Below are 17,062 nucleotides of genomic sequence, written 5' to 3'. Positions count from 1 at the left end.
TAATAATAATAATAATAATAAACACAAATAATAAAAAACAATAAAAGAAATTAGGTCCTGAAAAAAAGACTACCAACATCATTGTTGTTAGTAGTAGTAGTAGTAACTATTTGTGTTGTAGCAGTCTTAATAAAAAAAATGTGTTTAAAATGCCCAAAGAAATTAAACAGATCATTACAGTAAAAAAGCTTAGCAACAGCAGTTTAATTGCAATCAGTAATAAATCAATAATCACTTAAATGCAGGGGTGGGTTATCAACTAGTCTCAGCCTGAAAGCCACATTTTCTCATTAAGTCTCGACCCATTTTCACAGAATACAGTGAAGAGGGATAAATCAGTTGTGCATTTTAAAAGTAATGCTCCTATCCATGCATTGACCAGACATTACTTGTAGCTTTTTATGTCTCATTTTTGTATGCAATGCTGGAATTTCCCATATGGTACATTACTACATACATTACTACAAACAAAAAAATATTGCTTTAATACAAGAAAAACAGTATATTAAATATTTTATTTACTCCACGTTGTTACAATACAACATTATTATTATCATTCATTTTATCAATATCTCAAATAATCATTTACATTATCACCACATAACAAAATATGTTGTCCCTTGAACTATAACAAAACATTTTGAATAATCAAAATTGATTTTTTCCAGTTTCTTCTTTTCACTGTTGTTTAGAAAATGGGAAAAAAAGGTTGCTGATAAAACAAAATAAAGCATAAAACTAGATAATCTCTGTAATAAATCTTAAAGGATCAGGAGAACATTCAGTCAGTTATTTATGTGCTGTGTTTTTTCTGCTTTCAGCTTTACGTTAGTCACAGACCATAATACATGTATACAGGCTATACAGAAGGCCTACACACAGCACACTGTCTATATATAGAGTCAAACTGTCAATCAAACTGAACACTCACTGTATTTAGGGGTAAACATGTGTCTCTGTGGGCCTTTAACAGCTGGGAGCTTCTTGTATAGAGTCTGTTTCAGAAGCCCAGGTCTACAGTCAGAGAGCTTTTTTCTGAGGGGCTGTATCAGCAGCAGTGCTGGTGGGATAGTAAGGATCTGAGCTCTCTGTGTTTGCTGGGATGACACTCCAGCATGTCAGCACTCTGTCAATCAAACTCGGAGTGTGTTTGTTCTGAAATGGCGTGAGATGTGTACAGCTGTAGAAGGAAAGCACAGGTCCCGCTATTAGTATGGTTTTGTGAAACGGTTACTATGGCTTCCCAGGAGTTCCTTTGGTGTTGCTGAGTAGTTGCCATAGCATTGCTAGGGTTTTTATTTTTGGCAAAGTGGTTTCCCAGGTGGCTAATATGGGTGCTAAGTGGTTGCTGTCATGTTGTTAAGTGGTCACTATAGTATCCCTGGTGGTTGCTATGGTGTTGCTATGTTTGTCAGTTTGAATGGATTTTTCCATTTTCTTCTTTTCACTGCTGTGCTTAGAAAACGGGAAAAGCATGTTTCTGATCAAATTAAATGAAGCATAACATGACAAAATCTCTGTGATAAATATTAAAAGATCAGGAGAAAACTTGATATAGTGGTTGCCGAAGGTTGTTAAGTGGTTTATATGAGGTTGCTGAGTTGTTGCTGAGGGAGCTATGGTATTCCAGGTGGATGCTATTGTGTTTGGAGTTAATATGACAAAAAATATGTAACAGTTTTATCAAATAATAAGTATAAAATAATAAGTAATTTGTATTTTTTTCTCTATATTGTATTATGTTTTTTCAGTAAGATGATGTACACCTCTATCAGATTTTTTTTGTCATAATCTGTTGTTCATGTTGTTCTATAAGATGATAAAATAATTGAGCTGCCTGGAAGGTCGTATAGATTTTTGAGGGGATTTTCAGGATGCTAAAGTATAACAGGGCTACAGTTGACCTTCCTACAGTACCTTTATTTACAGATTCAGGGAAAGGATAAAGAACCAAACACTGTTTTTTGATTGAGGCCAAAATTAATATGTATGTACTATTTGTTTTGGGATTTATCTCCTCACACTTGTCTTCCCATAGGATCCCAGCGCTGCTCTTCTTCTCCTGCACTGTTAGAAAGAAAGGTGTTTGGAAAAACTGAAATGCCATAGAAGAAGCACATTTTGAAGGAGCAAATATGGGCAGAGGATCTCCAGCTTGTCATCATGTGTGAGAAAAGTATTTAACAGTTTATTAACACCAAAAGACATTATGATCAAAAGCCAGGGTGTTCTTTAAACCAACCCATTAATAACCTGATTATTAATAGTTAATTTCTAGATAACTCTCTCTCTCTTCACTGCTTTTCATCCGCTGTCTGTCTGTCTGTATATAAATAGAACACACACTGAAACACACACACACTGAAACCCACACAAACACACACTGAAATACACACAGGAAATAAACTCAGGCTCATAAAGTCAACTGTAGCCCCTTCATTTTCACTTCCGCTCAGCGTAACTACAACGTCGGACTGAAGCTTTTACACAGATCTTGGTGAAGGTATGAACCAGCTTTACTACTCCTCTGTTTCTCCTTTCATAGACCAGATTACATAATTCAACTTTACTAGTTCACAAATCAACTTTATCACTTTGTAACATTCTTCTCTTTCACTTTTATTCACTAATGCTAACACTGTACATGAAGTAATGCATGAACTGCAGTAGGCCTCAACCATCAACCATTTCTTCTACTGGCACTTTTAAAGGAAAGGAAGGAGGGTCCCTTAATTATTATCTCAAAGTGTCAAAAGTATCTGGAGTTCATTATGTGGGCGGACCAGATCAGACAGCTTGCTTCAAAGTCGAGCCAGTTTTGTGACGTCTAACAGACCCTTTGGGAAACATTCGCTTGTCGAACCCTCTCGGTAATATCAGCAATCTCCGCATCTCTGTGTCATTATTCCACGAAATCCTTCAAACTGTCCCTCCAATATCTCTTTCCTGAATCAGAAAGCGCTTTCTTACGTTTCCGATCCGTTCCACATACTTTCTCCTGTCCAGCTCTTATTTCACCCAATCATTACTCTTTATTTTGACACAAAAGGGAAGAATGGAGATGATTCCAGTTGAAGCTCCCACCCTTATTGCCTTTCTATGTGTGCCTTGAGACAACGTTAGTGTTGGAAGAACAAAGAAAACGATAGAGAAATAAACACTGGGCCGCTCGGCCACGACCCTAATATCATCATTTTTTTGGCGGTCAGGAGAGTTTTGCTGCTTTGGAAAAATGCAGTCACATGTGTATTTTGTTACTCGTTGGAACATCTCAATCATCTCAAATCATCCCTCAATCATTTGTACAAGCAAACAACTACACAGCCACCCACTAATTTTCCTTGACAATGCGTGACTCCTCTGTCCATCAAACCTTTTTTAGTTATGCAGTTTTTTACCTCATCATTTCAACTGAGCTCACTTCAGCTGTCAGATTCATCTGAGGATACATTCTAAACTCTAGAAAAAATACATCTAGTGCTTCAATCAGGGGCCTCTTCATCTCATCAAATTTATTCTTTCCTTTATGTCAGATGTGAAACAGAATCATACTTACAGGTTACTGATAAAGCTGGTGGGAAGTATGATCTGGCCTCATTCTGAAACCTCATTTCACTAATGCTAACACTGTACATGAAGTAATGCATGAACTGCAGTAGGCCTCAACCATCAACCATTTCTTCTACTGGCACTTTTAAAGGAAAGGAAGGAGGGTCCCTTAATTATTATCTCAAAGTGTCAAAAGTATCTGGAGTTCATTATGTGGGCGGACCAGATCAGACAGCTTTTTTTTTGTGACATCTAACAGACCCTTTGGGAAACATTCGCTTGTCGAACCCTCTCGGACATATCAGCAATCTCCGCAAAAGAGGATTCTAAAATTCTCATTTCAGAATTTAGTTTCCGATTTTGGCCACTTCAGTTTCGTTCAGACTGCCAGCATGAATCAGATTTTTCTCATATCTATAATGCACCAATATTGATTTTTGGCTACTCTATATGCTCAAATCAGATTAAATTGCTCATAATGCAACTGTTCAGGCTAATGTCAGATATATTCAAAATGAAAAAAACAAACAAACAAAAAACAGTGTGAACAGCCTAAAATTTGCAGCAGATTTGGTGAGAAATTCAGATTCAAGCCACTTTCCCCTGCTGTGTGAACATAGCCTTATTGAAGCCAGGCCAGGTCATACTTCCCACCAGCTTTATCAGTAACCTATAAGTATGAGGTTCTTCTAAAGTGGCATAAAAAAACCCATAAAAAATTAATATGTCGCTAAATAATCAGTTTAAATGTAACCTATTAATAACATGCTACGCTGCACTAGTCCAAAATATTATTATATTAGCTTCCTCTTTACAGTCTCTATTAAAAGAAAGCTATCTGAGATGATCTCAAATCAGCAACAAAAGGAAATCAGTCATTCAGCTTCAAAAAACCCACTTTCTTTCCTGTCAGTCATGTGACCCAGTTCCTGCACCTACACCTAACTACAGCTCATCGTCTGCTTGATATGTTGTGTTTCTAGATGCTGCTAATAGCTTCCCTGCTGTGCATTTAGGATCTACAATCTTTTGTAGATATTTTAGGTCTAGGAAAACATTTAAATATACATATTTAGGCATGCATATTTATTTAAAAACTCCAAAACGACTCCAGTTCAAAACAACTAGGGATGCCAGATCTAGTGAAATCATTACATCATCAGATAATTCTTTCAAGAAATTTCATGAGCTTCAGACAGGTGTTTACATTTGGCCAATATTTGCAACCAATGTTTCTGATGTATTTATTATACTCTGGAGGAGCAGAATGTTTTTGCAATGCTGGACAACTGAGCTAAAATATGTGTATTATATGATTTGTTCTGCATTTGTAACACCCATAAATAAAGTTTTCTCCAAGTTTTATAACTGTGAATAAATGTCTCAGTGTCAGTGTCCAGAATTTTCTTAATGAAAAATACTGGACCTCTGCAATGGCTTGGAAATCCCCATATCAGTGCTTCCCTTGAGAAAACATTAAAACATCAAAAACATTTTTACAATTTATCTTTATCATCTGGAGTGGTAAAAACACTTGTCATGTCACTTTATTAAAAACATTTTCCTGATACATGTTATATTTAACTAAATACATTTACATACTGTGGTAGGCCCCTGGGGTTAGGGGCGTGACCACTGTGACCCGGAAGGAGGAAGCTCACAGAGATACACAGACACAGGGAGTAAATGAACTCAAAACATACCTTTATTTGGTTTTAAATGCCCTCCACCACACCCAAAACAAACTTAAAACATAACTCGGCCCAATGGGGCTCTAGAGTCTGTAGAATTACTCAGTTTTTTCTTCTTAGCGTCCGCGCAGCCTCAGCCCTCAGCTCCCCAGTGAAAGTCCTCCCAAATGATGGCTGAGGCTGAGTATATATGCCTGTCCCAGCTGGCGGCTCAATCAGCCCTCATGCGGGCCAGCTGAGACAGGCATGGCTTTGCGCTCTGGCGTGGGGTGGACCCACAACTCCCCTGCCTCCTCACGCCACAATACATACAAATACATACACAATTAACTCAAATACTATATCATGCTTAGAATAATGATAATGATTTTTTTCTTAAAAAGTTGCTGCATTCCTTTTAATTGTACAAAATTTAATAAACATGATAATGAAATGTGTTCTTTGAGATGCCACATGTCATGGAACAAGAAACTAGTATCATGTCCAGTGACATTTGCCATGTCCCATTGTATTTAAGAACACTATACTGACCTGAGGGATATGCATGTGAGGTGTGTGCATTGAATGTAGTTGTGAATTTTGTCACTTGTCTGTTACAAAAGAATTTTAATCAGACACCGCCCGTCACACTGTCAGTGGTAGGGCCAAGGGCTGAAATGGGATTGGGTCTCACATTACCTTGCCATTAGCATGCTAGCCACAAGACAACATCTCACAACTTATGCAGGTGTGGGCATTGTCAAGCTATCCCCAAAGATAACACTTTATAATCAATTTAAAATCTGCTGTGATGAAAGAGTGATGATTCAAATTGTCATATTAACAGCGTACACCGATTGCTTCTGAAATCGGATTTAGAAATCGAATAAAGAAAGCTGTAGTTTAGCTCAGTAATCTGATTTCTCAGCATTCATGTACGCTATACCCTGAATTCCTTACATGCTAACATAACCTGATGTGACACATGATCATTTAAAAAGTTTCTATTTGTTTTTTTTTTTTCAGAAATATGTTAAAAATGTAAGAAGGGCAGCATTGCATACTAAAAGAAACCATGAAAAAAAAACTAATATTTACTGAAAATTTGGGTCACATCATGGTATGAGATGCAGGTTTGTGGCTGAGGTGAGAGAGCGTGGGTGGCAGGCATATGTTAGACCTGTAGAGATACGCATTTGGGGTTTTGAAGCATGAATTTGCTCAGGTCTGTTTTGGTGCAATTCAGGTTCAGAGGCCATGTGCTGAAGAAGGAACTGTGAGAAGTAGTCAGTGGTTGTGGATATGAAGGAATGAGGTTAGTTTAGGAAGGGTTCAATGCTGTGATATCAAGGTTTGGGAAAATCCTGTAATAGCTGATCTTATAAGAAGACCATGCTGCTCTCGTTCTGCTTTTCACTCTGAAAAACTTCCATAACTACACAACACAACACTGTACTTTTACTTTCAGTATCTCAGTACTACATTTTACTATAAACTACTTGCAATACTTAAGTACAAAAAGTCTTGAATACATTAGTACTTTCATTTAAGTGTGGAGCTTAAAGAACACTTTGGTTTTTTTTGGTCATCTTCCAGTATTATGTTATTTGAGATTATTGGCTCATGTTAAACTTTAGCTTTGCTGTTATCTCATTACCCAAATGCTGTATATGCATTGACAATGTAGTTGATTAAATCAGGTTTTTGCAGTTATTGGATTATTGGATAAGTGCATGAACATGCACTCATTAAAAAATGTCACAGTATGCTTACAAAAAAGCATATTGCATATTACAAGAACAATTAAAAAAGTGTGTAATCATACATTAAATATAGTTTTCATATTTTTCGCACTATAAGGTGCACTTAAAATCCAAGCAGCAGTAAACCACCCTGCTGAAGTGCAGCATTATACCAGAGTTCCAGTTTAGTTCTCCAGCCAAGGCTGGAGCAGTATTAGCATTAGCCACTAACTGCACTAAGAACTAGCTCTTTCACTGTTTGGAGGTGAGTATTATCTGCCTGTAGTCTGCATGTTTTCCGTGTTAAAACAAGCTACGTGGGACAAACCGCTAGCTAATATCGCCCTTGCTTACCGGAACACTCAGGGTTCCTCAGTGTAGCACTGTTGGGCAGTTAGCCACTAATGCTAATGCCACTGCATCCAGCCTTAGTGGAAATCTGGAAATCTAAGGTTACTGAAAATAAACGGAAGCACTTTACTCACCCAAATAAACAGTTTACAGGAGAGAAATCTGTCTAGATTAACATCCAGTGCTCGTTTGACTTTAAAAGAAAATGTTTTTTTAAAGGATTACAGTTTTATTTACTTAACTTAGCTTTTAGTTGCCCCCCCACCACCACCCAGCGCCAAGACCTGCTGAATTAGAAGGAAAACATGGCGACTTCCCTGTTACTTAGTGTCGCTTAATGCACCTTATAATCCGGTGCGCCATATGTATGAAAATAGACCAGAAAATAGATAGTGTGCCTTATAATCCTTGCCTGTATATATAATTTCAACTTTTCTTATCATTTTGACAGATGGCTGAAGAGTGGTTGAGCAGTAGCCTGAAACTCTGTCAGCTGACAACTAGTCCAAATACTGAGACCTCTCATGTCTGGGTAAGCCTCTCAGTTTTTATTCAATATCAGGCACACACAAGGTCACCATATTACATTTTACACCATAATTCATTCTAACTTAACTAAAAGATTGAACTTAATGTATTAAAAACTGATCTTACATGAATAAGCTTCAGAAGAGGGTGTATCTCAACTATTCATTTTTGAATTACTGTGACTTATTTATGTTAACCTCCAGAGACCCAGACCTAAAATGTTCCCAGTTATTTGGGATTAGTAGGACCTAACAAGAATATAAACTTTGTATTTGTACAGGAAGTCTTTTGCAAAATGTCTTCATATGGGGACAGTAGTTTATTTTAAGATTTAAAATTGGTCCCTGCCATTTATGATCAGAGGTACCCAATTATTTCCAAAACAACACTTTACAGTAAATAAATATACTAGTTTCAAAATAACATTTTATGAGAATTATAACCTGGCCCATGTCTCTGTATGGAGTGGCTGTAGAAACCTTTAACTGGGATTCCTTTTTTAAAATCAATTGGATATAATGTTGTCATGTGACCACTAGTTGGTACAGACAGTGGGGCCAAAGGGCCAATATTAAAAAGTATCATGAAGTATCATGGTGCAGAGAAGCAGAAATATTTAAGTTATCCCAAATTTCTGTAAATTAAAGTTATGATAACAATAATTAGGAAGTGCAGTTTTGCATTAATAAGTGATTTGATTTTTTGGGGTTTTAATTTATTACATACTACACTCTAAGAAATATAAGTACAGATTTGTACCTAAAAGAGTACAAAGCTTGTCGCTGGGGCTGTACCTTATATTGAGGTACAAAAAAGTACCTTTCAGTGAAAGTCCTTTTTTGTACCCATGTTTTTTTGTGCCAGTAAAGATTATAAAGATTATAAACATTATCATCAACTAAATATGGCACAAAAACTTGATGATACAAAATTGTCTGGCTTTCAAATAAAAAATGTGCAATTAAAATATATATTGTTTATTAGAACAGTGATACAGAATACTGAATGTACCCTTTGGCAGCTTAAATGGTACAAATGTGTACTTATTTCTGTTAGAAATGACTTTGTACTTCAGAGGAAACAAATTTGACCCTGTAAAGACCAATATTGTACCTTTGAGGGTACAATCATGAAGAGTGTACCTCTGAGTACAAAAAAGTACTCGTATCGTACCTCTGTTTTTTAGAGTGTATGTTAAAAAGCAGCACTTTGGTTCAATAATTTATCAGTTAACATGTGCCCCATCTTTTAGGATCCAGTGGAAGCAAGCTTTAACACCCAGTCATACCCTCAACCTGATTATGACCAGTCATCTATTTTCACGACACTGGAGGCATACAGCAGTGCCTTGGATGAGACACAGGCTAGAAGATCAGATGTTGAGAATCTAAAACCCAAGCCAGTAGAGGCAGACATTATTCACCAATTTGCTGACATGTTAGCTGTAGATATATTGGATGCTACAGTGAGGAGAAGAGGCACTCAATTCAATACTGACAGAATGGAAATCACTGATGTGCCTGAAACAACCAAATGGACAATTAGTGACCAGGAAACGCTTGCTAAGAAGTTAGCGTCTGAGATCTTTGAGAGTGCACTGGAGGAGTTAGCCCAGCACAGTGGCCTCACAGGTGGAAGAAGTGAATTTTTGCAAGAACAGATCAGTGAGAAAGATCTCCACTGTGACCCATATTCATCCATGCACTGCTGTGACCATGAAGAGCCTGACATGGAAGTCGATTATTCCAAGATGGAAGAAAATGAAAGCAAACAACCTCATGAGAGGCTTTTCAACGATCCAGGTTCTAGAGCCCAGGGTCACTCTGAATCAGACTTCACTGCAGCATACTCTAACACACTGAGTGATATGGCTAACATGGGCTCTCTTGACTACCCTGATGCTCCACCAAGCACCCCGTTGCTCCCAGAGATGATGAAGAGTCGAGCTAGCTTCACTAGGAAGTTGAAAGGAGGATTAGCAATGGAGTTCCTACCATCACCTCCTCCTCCAACCCCAAAAGATCAGCAGTCTGAATCCTTATCTGAGGACAAGATGACAGAAACGGTCTCGGACAAATCCGAGTTCATGGTGCGATTGATGCGCTCACTGTCGTTAGCATGCTCACAGCATGGAGAAAAGGACACTGAGGGGCAGGATTCTGGGATAATTGGGATGGAAGATGAAGGCAAGCCTCAAAACAGGATTTCCACACTGTCAGACTATGCAGCCTGGCTGTCTGAGGATATCATCAACTGCATCACTGCAGCAAATCCTGACTCCAGAGTAAACAGAGATGCACCTGTCAGAGATGTGCAGCTCCTGGCCCACCATTTGGCTCAGGAGATCATTATAATGTCTGTAGCGGAGGTGATGGGAACCAAGAGAGTGGACAGAAAAAACGAGCAAAATAGTCACATGTCAAACGTGGTGGATGGAATGGCATCCTGTGTGGAGGCCAGCGTGGAGAAGGCAACCCCACCATTAGGTGACACTTTACTGCCAAGTTTAAGCCCTCCTGTCCAAGATATGGAGGTGCTGAGAGCCTTGGCTGGGAGGCTAATTGCGCAGACTCTGGTTCAGGCTGTCTCCGAGCTGGAAAAAGGAATAATACAACGTGCCACAAGACAACAGCTTCCAGGTGAAGCATCAGAAGCAGTGCCATCTGAAGCAAGAAAAGTTCAAGGCCGTGATTTGTGTCTGAACACCACCACCACCACCATGTCCAAACAAACCACAAGCACTCAATGCTGTAATGGGGAATCAGTGCAGAACTACATCATGTCTGATTCCAGAACTGTGACGTCAACAGCGGATTTCTCCTTTGCTGAGAAGATTGCATGTGAAGTGCTTAAGTGCTCCATGCAAGAAGCTTCCAACTCCCTCTCAAGGTCCAATCAAATTGCTGTTGATTCAGAGAGACTCAGTACCTCAGACACTGCTCTGGGTGGCACGGAACAAACTGTTCTGAAGGGCTTTATTCCTGATAAGTCGTGTCAAGATGTTCAAGAGTTACAGTGTATCCTCCTCTGGGCTGCAGCCTCCCACACCAATGTCTCAGTTTTACAGCTGGATGTGTCTGACACTCATATTCAGCAACAGGTATGGAGTATTTCAGCGTAGCTATATCATTTTTTTTTCTCTTTGTCTTTGAAAACTCTTAAAAGTAGAGGAGACAAAAAGAGAATCACTATGGGTTCCCATAGGAATTGATATATAACGGATGTGCCAATCAATGTAGGGTTCTTTAATAGATGTTTTAACCCCTGCATTGTTTGGTCTGGAGTTTTAGACTTTTAAGTTTGGTTCTAACCAAAATAGCAGGTGTTAAAGAAGTCACTAAACATGATCCAGACCAAAAGACCAAAATTTGGTCTGACCAAAAATGTGGTCGGTATCTATTGAACCATGTCTGGTTTGCCTGAAGGAAGACTGTCCTCAGAACCAGTGTTATGCTGAAATCTGTCAGGTGCATTGCCCTTGATGTCCAGGTGCATCAAGCAGCTGTATGGATGCAAACACTTAGGCAGGTGATTCATGTAGCTACCACAACTGTAGATAACCCCCTATTTATAAACAAAAATAAAAGGATTTATTCTGCTGCTTGAAGCGCCTGCCCACAAATTCTGGCAGAGAGATAGAATATGTCACAACACCTGGAAAATCAGGTGTCATTCTATAATCCAATTAATGTCATGTATAGGGGGACGCAGCAAAAGTAGGTGATAATGACAGGACATAGTTCTTTAGTCCGCTTACTAAACTGCAATATGAAACCAAAACAAATATACATAAAATCCAAGTATACATAATCTAACACATAAACAAACAGTTGCACCACTCTAGATATGTGAAACCACTTACAGATGTGTGTACAAAAAAGGAAAGACACATTTGCATAATTTCACATTAACTTTTGAGTGGCCCTACAGTCTAATTGCTGATCATTAATAGTTAGGAGATCTTAAGTTCAAATGTCAGCAAAGGGGAAATGTGAATAAATAGTAAACAGTTTAATGTAGAGGAGACTAAACACCTTACATATTATTCAGTGATTTCAGCACATTTAATATGTATCGCTGATCAAACTGAGATGCACTCGTAAAAACTGTTATTTTTGTGATTAAATGAACTCAGATCAAGTTAACTAAAAAACACTCTTTGGCCTGAGTTGAGATACTTAACAGTGAGGAATGAGATGAAAAATAAGCCATTTTTGTTTATTTTACCAATTTCAGTTTTACATGGCCATGTCCAAAGTTATAAAAACTTAAAAAAACTCTTATGTTGAAGAAGTCTACATAATAACCATTTTAAAATTTTATTTTAAGAGTGTTGGGTGTCTATTATTGTGTCTATTAAGTTATTATTTTGTAACTACTGTAATTATATTTTTATTCCATTTATTAACTAACTATATTTGTGGACATGCATTTAGCTACTTTAAATTACACCCATTGCTGACACAGATGTGCAAATGCACACATGCACACAGCTTGTCTAGCCACTGTAGAGAAATATAGTCAATAAAATAAGACTCTTTTAAAAGAAAGATAAACCAATTGGCACCATGCCAGGTGTGGGCTAGAAGGGATGAAGCCTTCCGGCATAAAAGCAGTGGAACTGTGCTCTCTGGAACGATGGTGCTCCATCTGATACTTTTAGGAAAAGGGAATTGAGAAGTTGAGGATAAGGTGGGGTGGTGATCATCCAACATCCTGTCCTCAGTTTCTAGTAAAATGTCTTTTATAGACAGCAGGGACAGTTAATCCAACAAAAGCAGTACAAACACATTTAATACCCTTTAATTTGTTTGTTCCAATACTTGTTCTTCTGAAATATAATACGTATGTATGATTTTGTACTTGCATCTACCCACAGCTCTGCAGCCTCTCTCTGAAGGCCCAGTTTCACAGCTGGACTGTTGAGGACCTGCTGGTATCTGTCCTCCAGTACTGTGAAGATCCGCAGACCGCCAGCAGAGGGCAGCGTAAGAGTGACAGGTCTCTCCTGGGGCATCTACTGCTGCTCTGAGTGAGCTAACTTTAGCCTCACACAGTCAAGAAAGACTCTAGATCTGCATGGTGGACAGCCTGAAATAGCCTGCATTAGATTTTTGTAATAGAAGCTTCTTCCAATGCACTGCACTGCAGAACATCAGCCCCAAGCGCTTACAGACGGACATCAGACATCAACTGCTCACAGCTGAGCGTCAGTCAAGGTTGAAAGCTAAAGCTATGGATAATTCTGGCTAATGTGAAATATGCACCTGAAATCAACATGCTGGGAACACTGAACACATGGCTCGAGCTGAATCAAGCCTTCTACAGGCCTGCTGGCAGAGCACGAGGCTGACCCTGGAACAAATTCTCGAACCGTATGACTTTCACCATTACACAGCCAGTTGTGGCGCAGTGTAACACCCATCTGGACACAACTGGGAGGAAACAAGAGTCAAGCGCCAGCAACATGATGAACATCTGCTTGCGACCGCCCACATAACTCTCACCTTACATTAATATAGAGCGACAGAATAAGGATGCAATACAGATGGCTGTTCAGACGAGTTCAGACTGACTTCGCTGATTTTCAGACATTAATATGGATTGAGGACACGGGCCTGATCTCAAACTGAATCAATCCCAGTCCATGGTAAAAGGGGTCACCTCCAGCAGCACAGCACCCCAACAACTTGAATTTTGGATATAACCACTCTGTATTATGCAAGAAGTGAAGCGTTGTCAACATCAGCTGTAATCAAGAAACTCAGTTAAGACATGCCATAAAAGCAGCATTGCTAAAATACAGCGTGACGCCATCATGCTCGGCCTGGTGATTGAAAGGGCTGTTATGAAGAGCGCTTTGGAGACTGTAAAAGCAGACTTTTTACAGCATCCCATTAATACTCCCAGAGCACAGATACCTAACATGGCAGGAATGTGCTTTAGTGAACTCTTGCCTCCCACTCTCTCCCACTCTTGGCCACCGCTGCTCAAATGTAACAGCAACTACACACACTCTCACACACATACAAACACACACACACACTTTCACTTACACTTACACACTCACTCACACACATACATACTCAGGGGTGCTGACATCGCAGCTGTGGTCCAGAGAAGACACAATGGGTTTCGGTCCAGCCCTGTTACAGCATCTGGAGAAGTATTTGTTCCAGCATTTAAGGGAGTTACGCTGCCACAAAAGAGAGGAGAAGGAGCAGTAAGAAAACGAGTAAGAAAATGAATAAGAAAGGCAGGCCGCAGATGGACAAAGAGAGAAAAAAAAAAGAAAAAAGAGAGAAGGATAGGGTGATTACGACACAGTTTATGCGTCCAGAGCTGAATGGATCGCAGGGGTTCTGGAAAATCTTCCAGCTCCGATCCCTCGGCGTCTCCCCAGGGCTGCAACACATCCATTTATTTTTCTCCTTCAAGAGCCAGAAATATGCACGGTACACACAAAGACCACCCCCCCCCACCCACTCACTGGCACGGGCCTCGTGGCACCGGGATTCATTTAATACACACATTCTCTCGCAGCGCCAGTTAATCAGGGCTCCCAACACACTGCCACACTTCATTCGGGTCAGCGATGATGGAGAACAAGCCTTTGTGTTTGTGTAATTACAGGTACAGGTGACTGAAAAGAGTCCAAAAGGACCCATGCAGAGCGAAGAAAAGAAATATTACCAAAGTGCAACCAGAGGATATTATAAGGGAGTTCTGTATGTTTGGCTGCCTGAAGCTAATTTGCTGCATAAAGCTGAAAAAAAAGACTTTACACTTTACATGTGTTGCACGTGTAGTGACTGAGAGCTGCAGACTCCTGCTGCACAGGTTTATGTGTTCAGGTGATGATTAGGCTGTTGATTTTAAGGCTACGAGATATACAATATATACAGAGTTTGTACTGATTCTTTGTATTTTTTTTTCCAAAGTAAATTAATACAATTCTTTAAGGAAATGCAGTCATATCTAAGTGTGTTTCTAATGTAGGTACATGTTAACAATCCTTGTAATAACAGAACTATCGACTATTAACTATATATCATCACTATAATAGCATAACGTACTCTTGTGTGGTTATACAGTACTAGTCACAAGTTTGGATGCAACTTCAGTTATGTGGTTTTTCATCATTTAAATCATCATTTCTGCATAGTAGATAAAAACAAAAGTCATCCAAACTATTAAGAAAAAAATACCAGAATATGTTTTATATTTTAGTTACTTCTAAGTAGGAACCTCTTGCTAAGATGACAGCTTTGCACACTTTATGAGGTAGAGTCACCTGATATAGCTTTCAGTTAACAGCTGTGCTAAACTTGTCAAGAGTTTATTGCTTGGATTTCTAGCCTTTTTAATGTTGTAAAGACGTAAAGTTGGTATACAGAAAATAACTCTATTTGAGTAATGTTCTAATCCATATTATGGCAAGAACCACTTAATTAAACTAAGTCTTAGTTTATTTAAAAATTTAAAAGACTATCAAATACGTTATGATAAAAATATGTTATCTCATCAGAACTGCCCCAGAAAAAAAAGACCAAGAGTTTCTCTGTTGCACAAGATAAGTTCATCAGAGTTACCAGGAGCACTTTGTAGTTCTATAGGTCCTGTATCTATTTATCTACACACCTTAATATCCTCCTTGCATCCTGTTCTACAATGATCAGGACCCCACAGGATAGACCACCTCAGAGCAGTTATTACTGTATTTGGGTGGTGGGTTATTTTCAGCACTGCTGTGGTGGCGGTGGTGTGTACATGGTAGTGTAATACCATAGTAGTTACATTGCTATTGCATAGACTGTTCACGTGTAAATACATAGTTATTACAGATACTGACTATAAAGTGGAAATTAGTTGTTGAATATTTCACATTGATGTATTATTTGTAAATCTATTTGCACTGCCTTGATTTATTAGTATTAATATCTCCATTCAAATTCTTAATATGTATGCTACCAATATATTTCAAACATGTTGTACTTGTAAAATCTATTCAAATGAAATAGATATTTCAGATTATAAATGACTTATTCATTCATCCTCCTAAATGTCTCACCTGTAGAGGTCAATTTTTAATAAGATTTAGGGGTACTAAACTGTGGAATGGGTTTTCCCTTCATCAAAATAATAAAAAAAAACTTATCCATGAAACATTACAAAAAATAGTAAAGAGACCATTTGGAAAAAAATCCTAAATAATAAAACATTTGTAAATGTCAGAATCTTTCGATTTTAGGGAAAAAAATCTTCTTAAGAATGGAATTGGCAGTTTTATAAATGCAAACACAGTTAAATGTGAAACACTTAAGCAAACAATATGTTCATTTTCACTTCCATTGAAATATAATGCATTTCTGTTATCTTTTTCCTTTATATTTCCATTTGCCTTTTTCAGGAAAGCTTTAGTTTTATTTGCATATGTTCAATAAGCATATTCATATGCATTTCTTTGTCTTAAATGGGCTATATCAAATAAATAAATCATTATTTTTCTATTGTTGTTGAATATGTGGTTTTCATATATACAGTACAAAGGGAACAAATACAGTTCACCTTGGGTTTGACCTCAATTTAATAAGCATGCTAGAGTTAGCCAGGGAACCCACAAGCCCGGTCACACTCAGCACAAGCTGTGAGGGTGTAACCAGCCCGGTTCAGCCTGTACATGGCCCAACATCTGTCTCCTATCTCCACCAAACCCCGTTCATGGCAAACACCCACACTTACTCTCAGCTCGTCCACAGTGCTCCTCTCCAGCTGTTTACCTCAGGGGCTGACACGAAGACAGCCGCCACAGTGAGAGACTGACTGGGGAAATTTCATCTGCCTTCCTTTAGAGGACACACTTTATCTCAAGTGTGGAGGAATGTCTACTCTTTATGGACATACAGCCGTGGCTCTCAACGCTCTGGCCCTGGAGTATCACTGCCCTGCCTGCTGAAGTGCTTTCCTGCTCTAACACGCCCAGGTCACCTCAGGACGGCTTTTTAATTAGTTCAGTAGTTGTATTAGGTGCGTGGGGAGCAGGGGGAGCTTTAAAACCTGCAGAGCAGAGCAGTAGTATTGCAGGACCAGGATTGAGAACCACCAGGCCACAGGAGGTAACAGTTAGTTCAGGGGGTTCCAGTTTCAGTGAAGTTTTGATGTGTTTACCTTCATTATTAGCACACCTAATTCAAGCCATTAGCTAATTAACAACTTCTTGTG

At 38.8% G+C, this 17,062-nt stretch overlaps 1 protein-coding gene across 1 annotated transcript; it reads left to right on the top strand.

The window, feature by feature from the left end:
• Positions 1-2,439: 2,439 nt before the first annotated feature.
• On the top strand, positions 2,440-16,348 carry si:dkey-171c9.3 (uncharacterized). Its single transcript, XM_007250188.3, has 4 exons — positions 2,440-2,503; positions 7,764-7,844; positions 9,093-10,940; positions 12,720-16,348. The coding sequence occupies exons 2-4, from the start codon at positions 7,764-7,766 to the stop codon at positions 12,870-12,872; spliced, it is 2,082 nt and encodes a 693-aa protein (XP_007250250.3). The 5' UTR covers positions 2,440-2,503; the 3' UTR covers positions 12,873-16,348.
• Positions 16,349-17,062: the final 714 nt, after the last annotated feature.

The sequence above is a fragment of the Astyanax mexicanus genome, chromosome 8 (assembly GCF_023375975.1).
Source record: "Astyanax mexicanus isolate ESR-SI-001 chromosome 8, AstMex3_surface, whole genome shotgun sequence".
NCBI classification, from domain to species: Eukaryota; Metazoa; Chordata; class Actinopteri; order Characiformes; family Acestrorhamphidae; genus Astyanax; species Astyanax mexicanus.
Note: the sequence above shows the minus strand (reverse complement) of the source record. Positions and strands in the feature narration are given on the sequence as shown.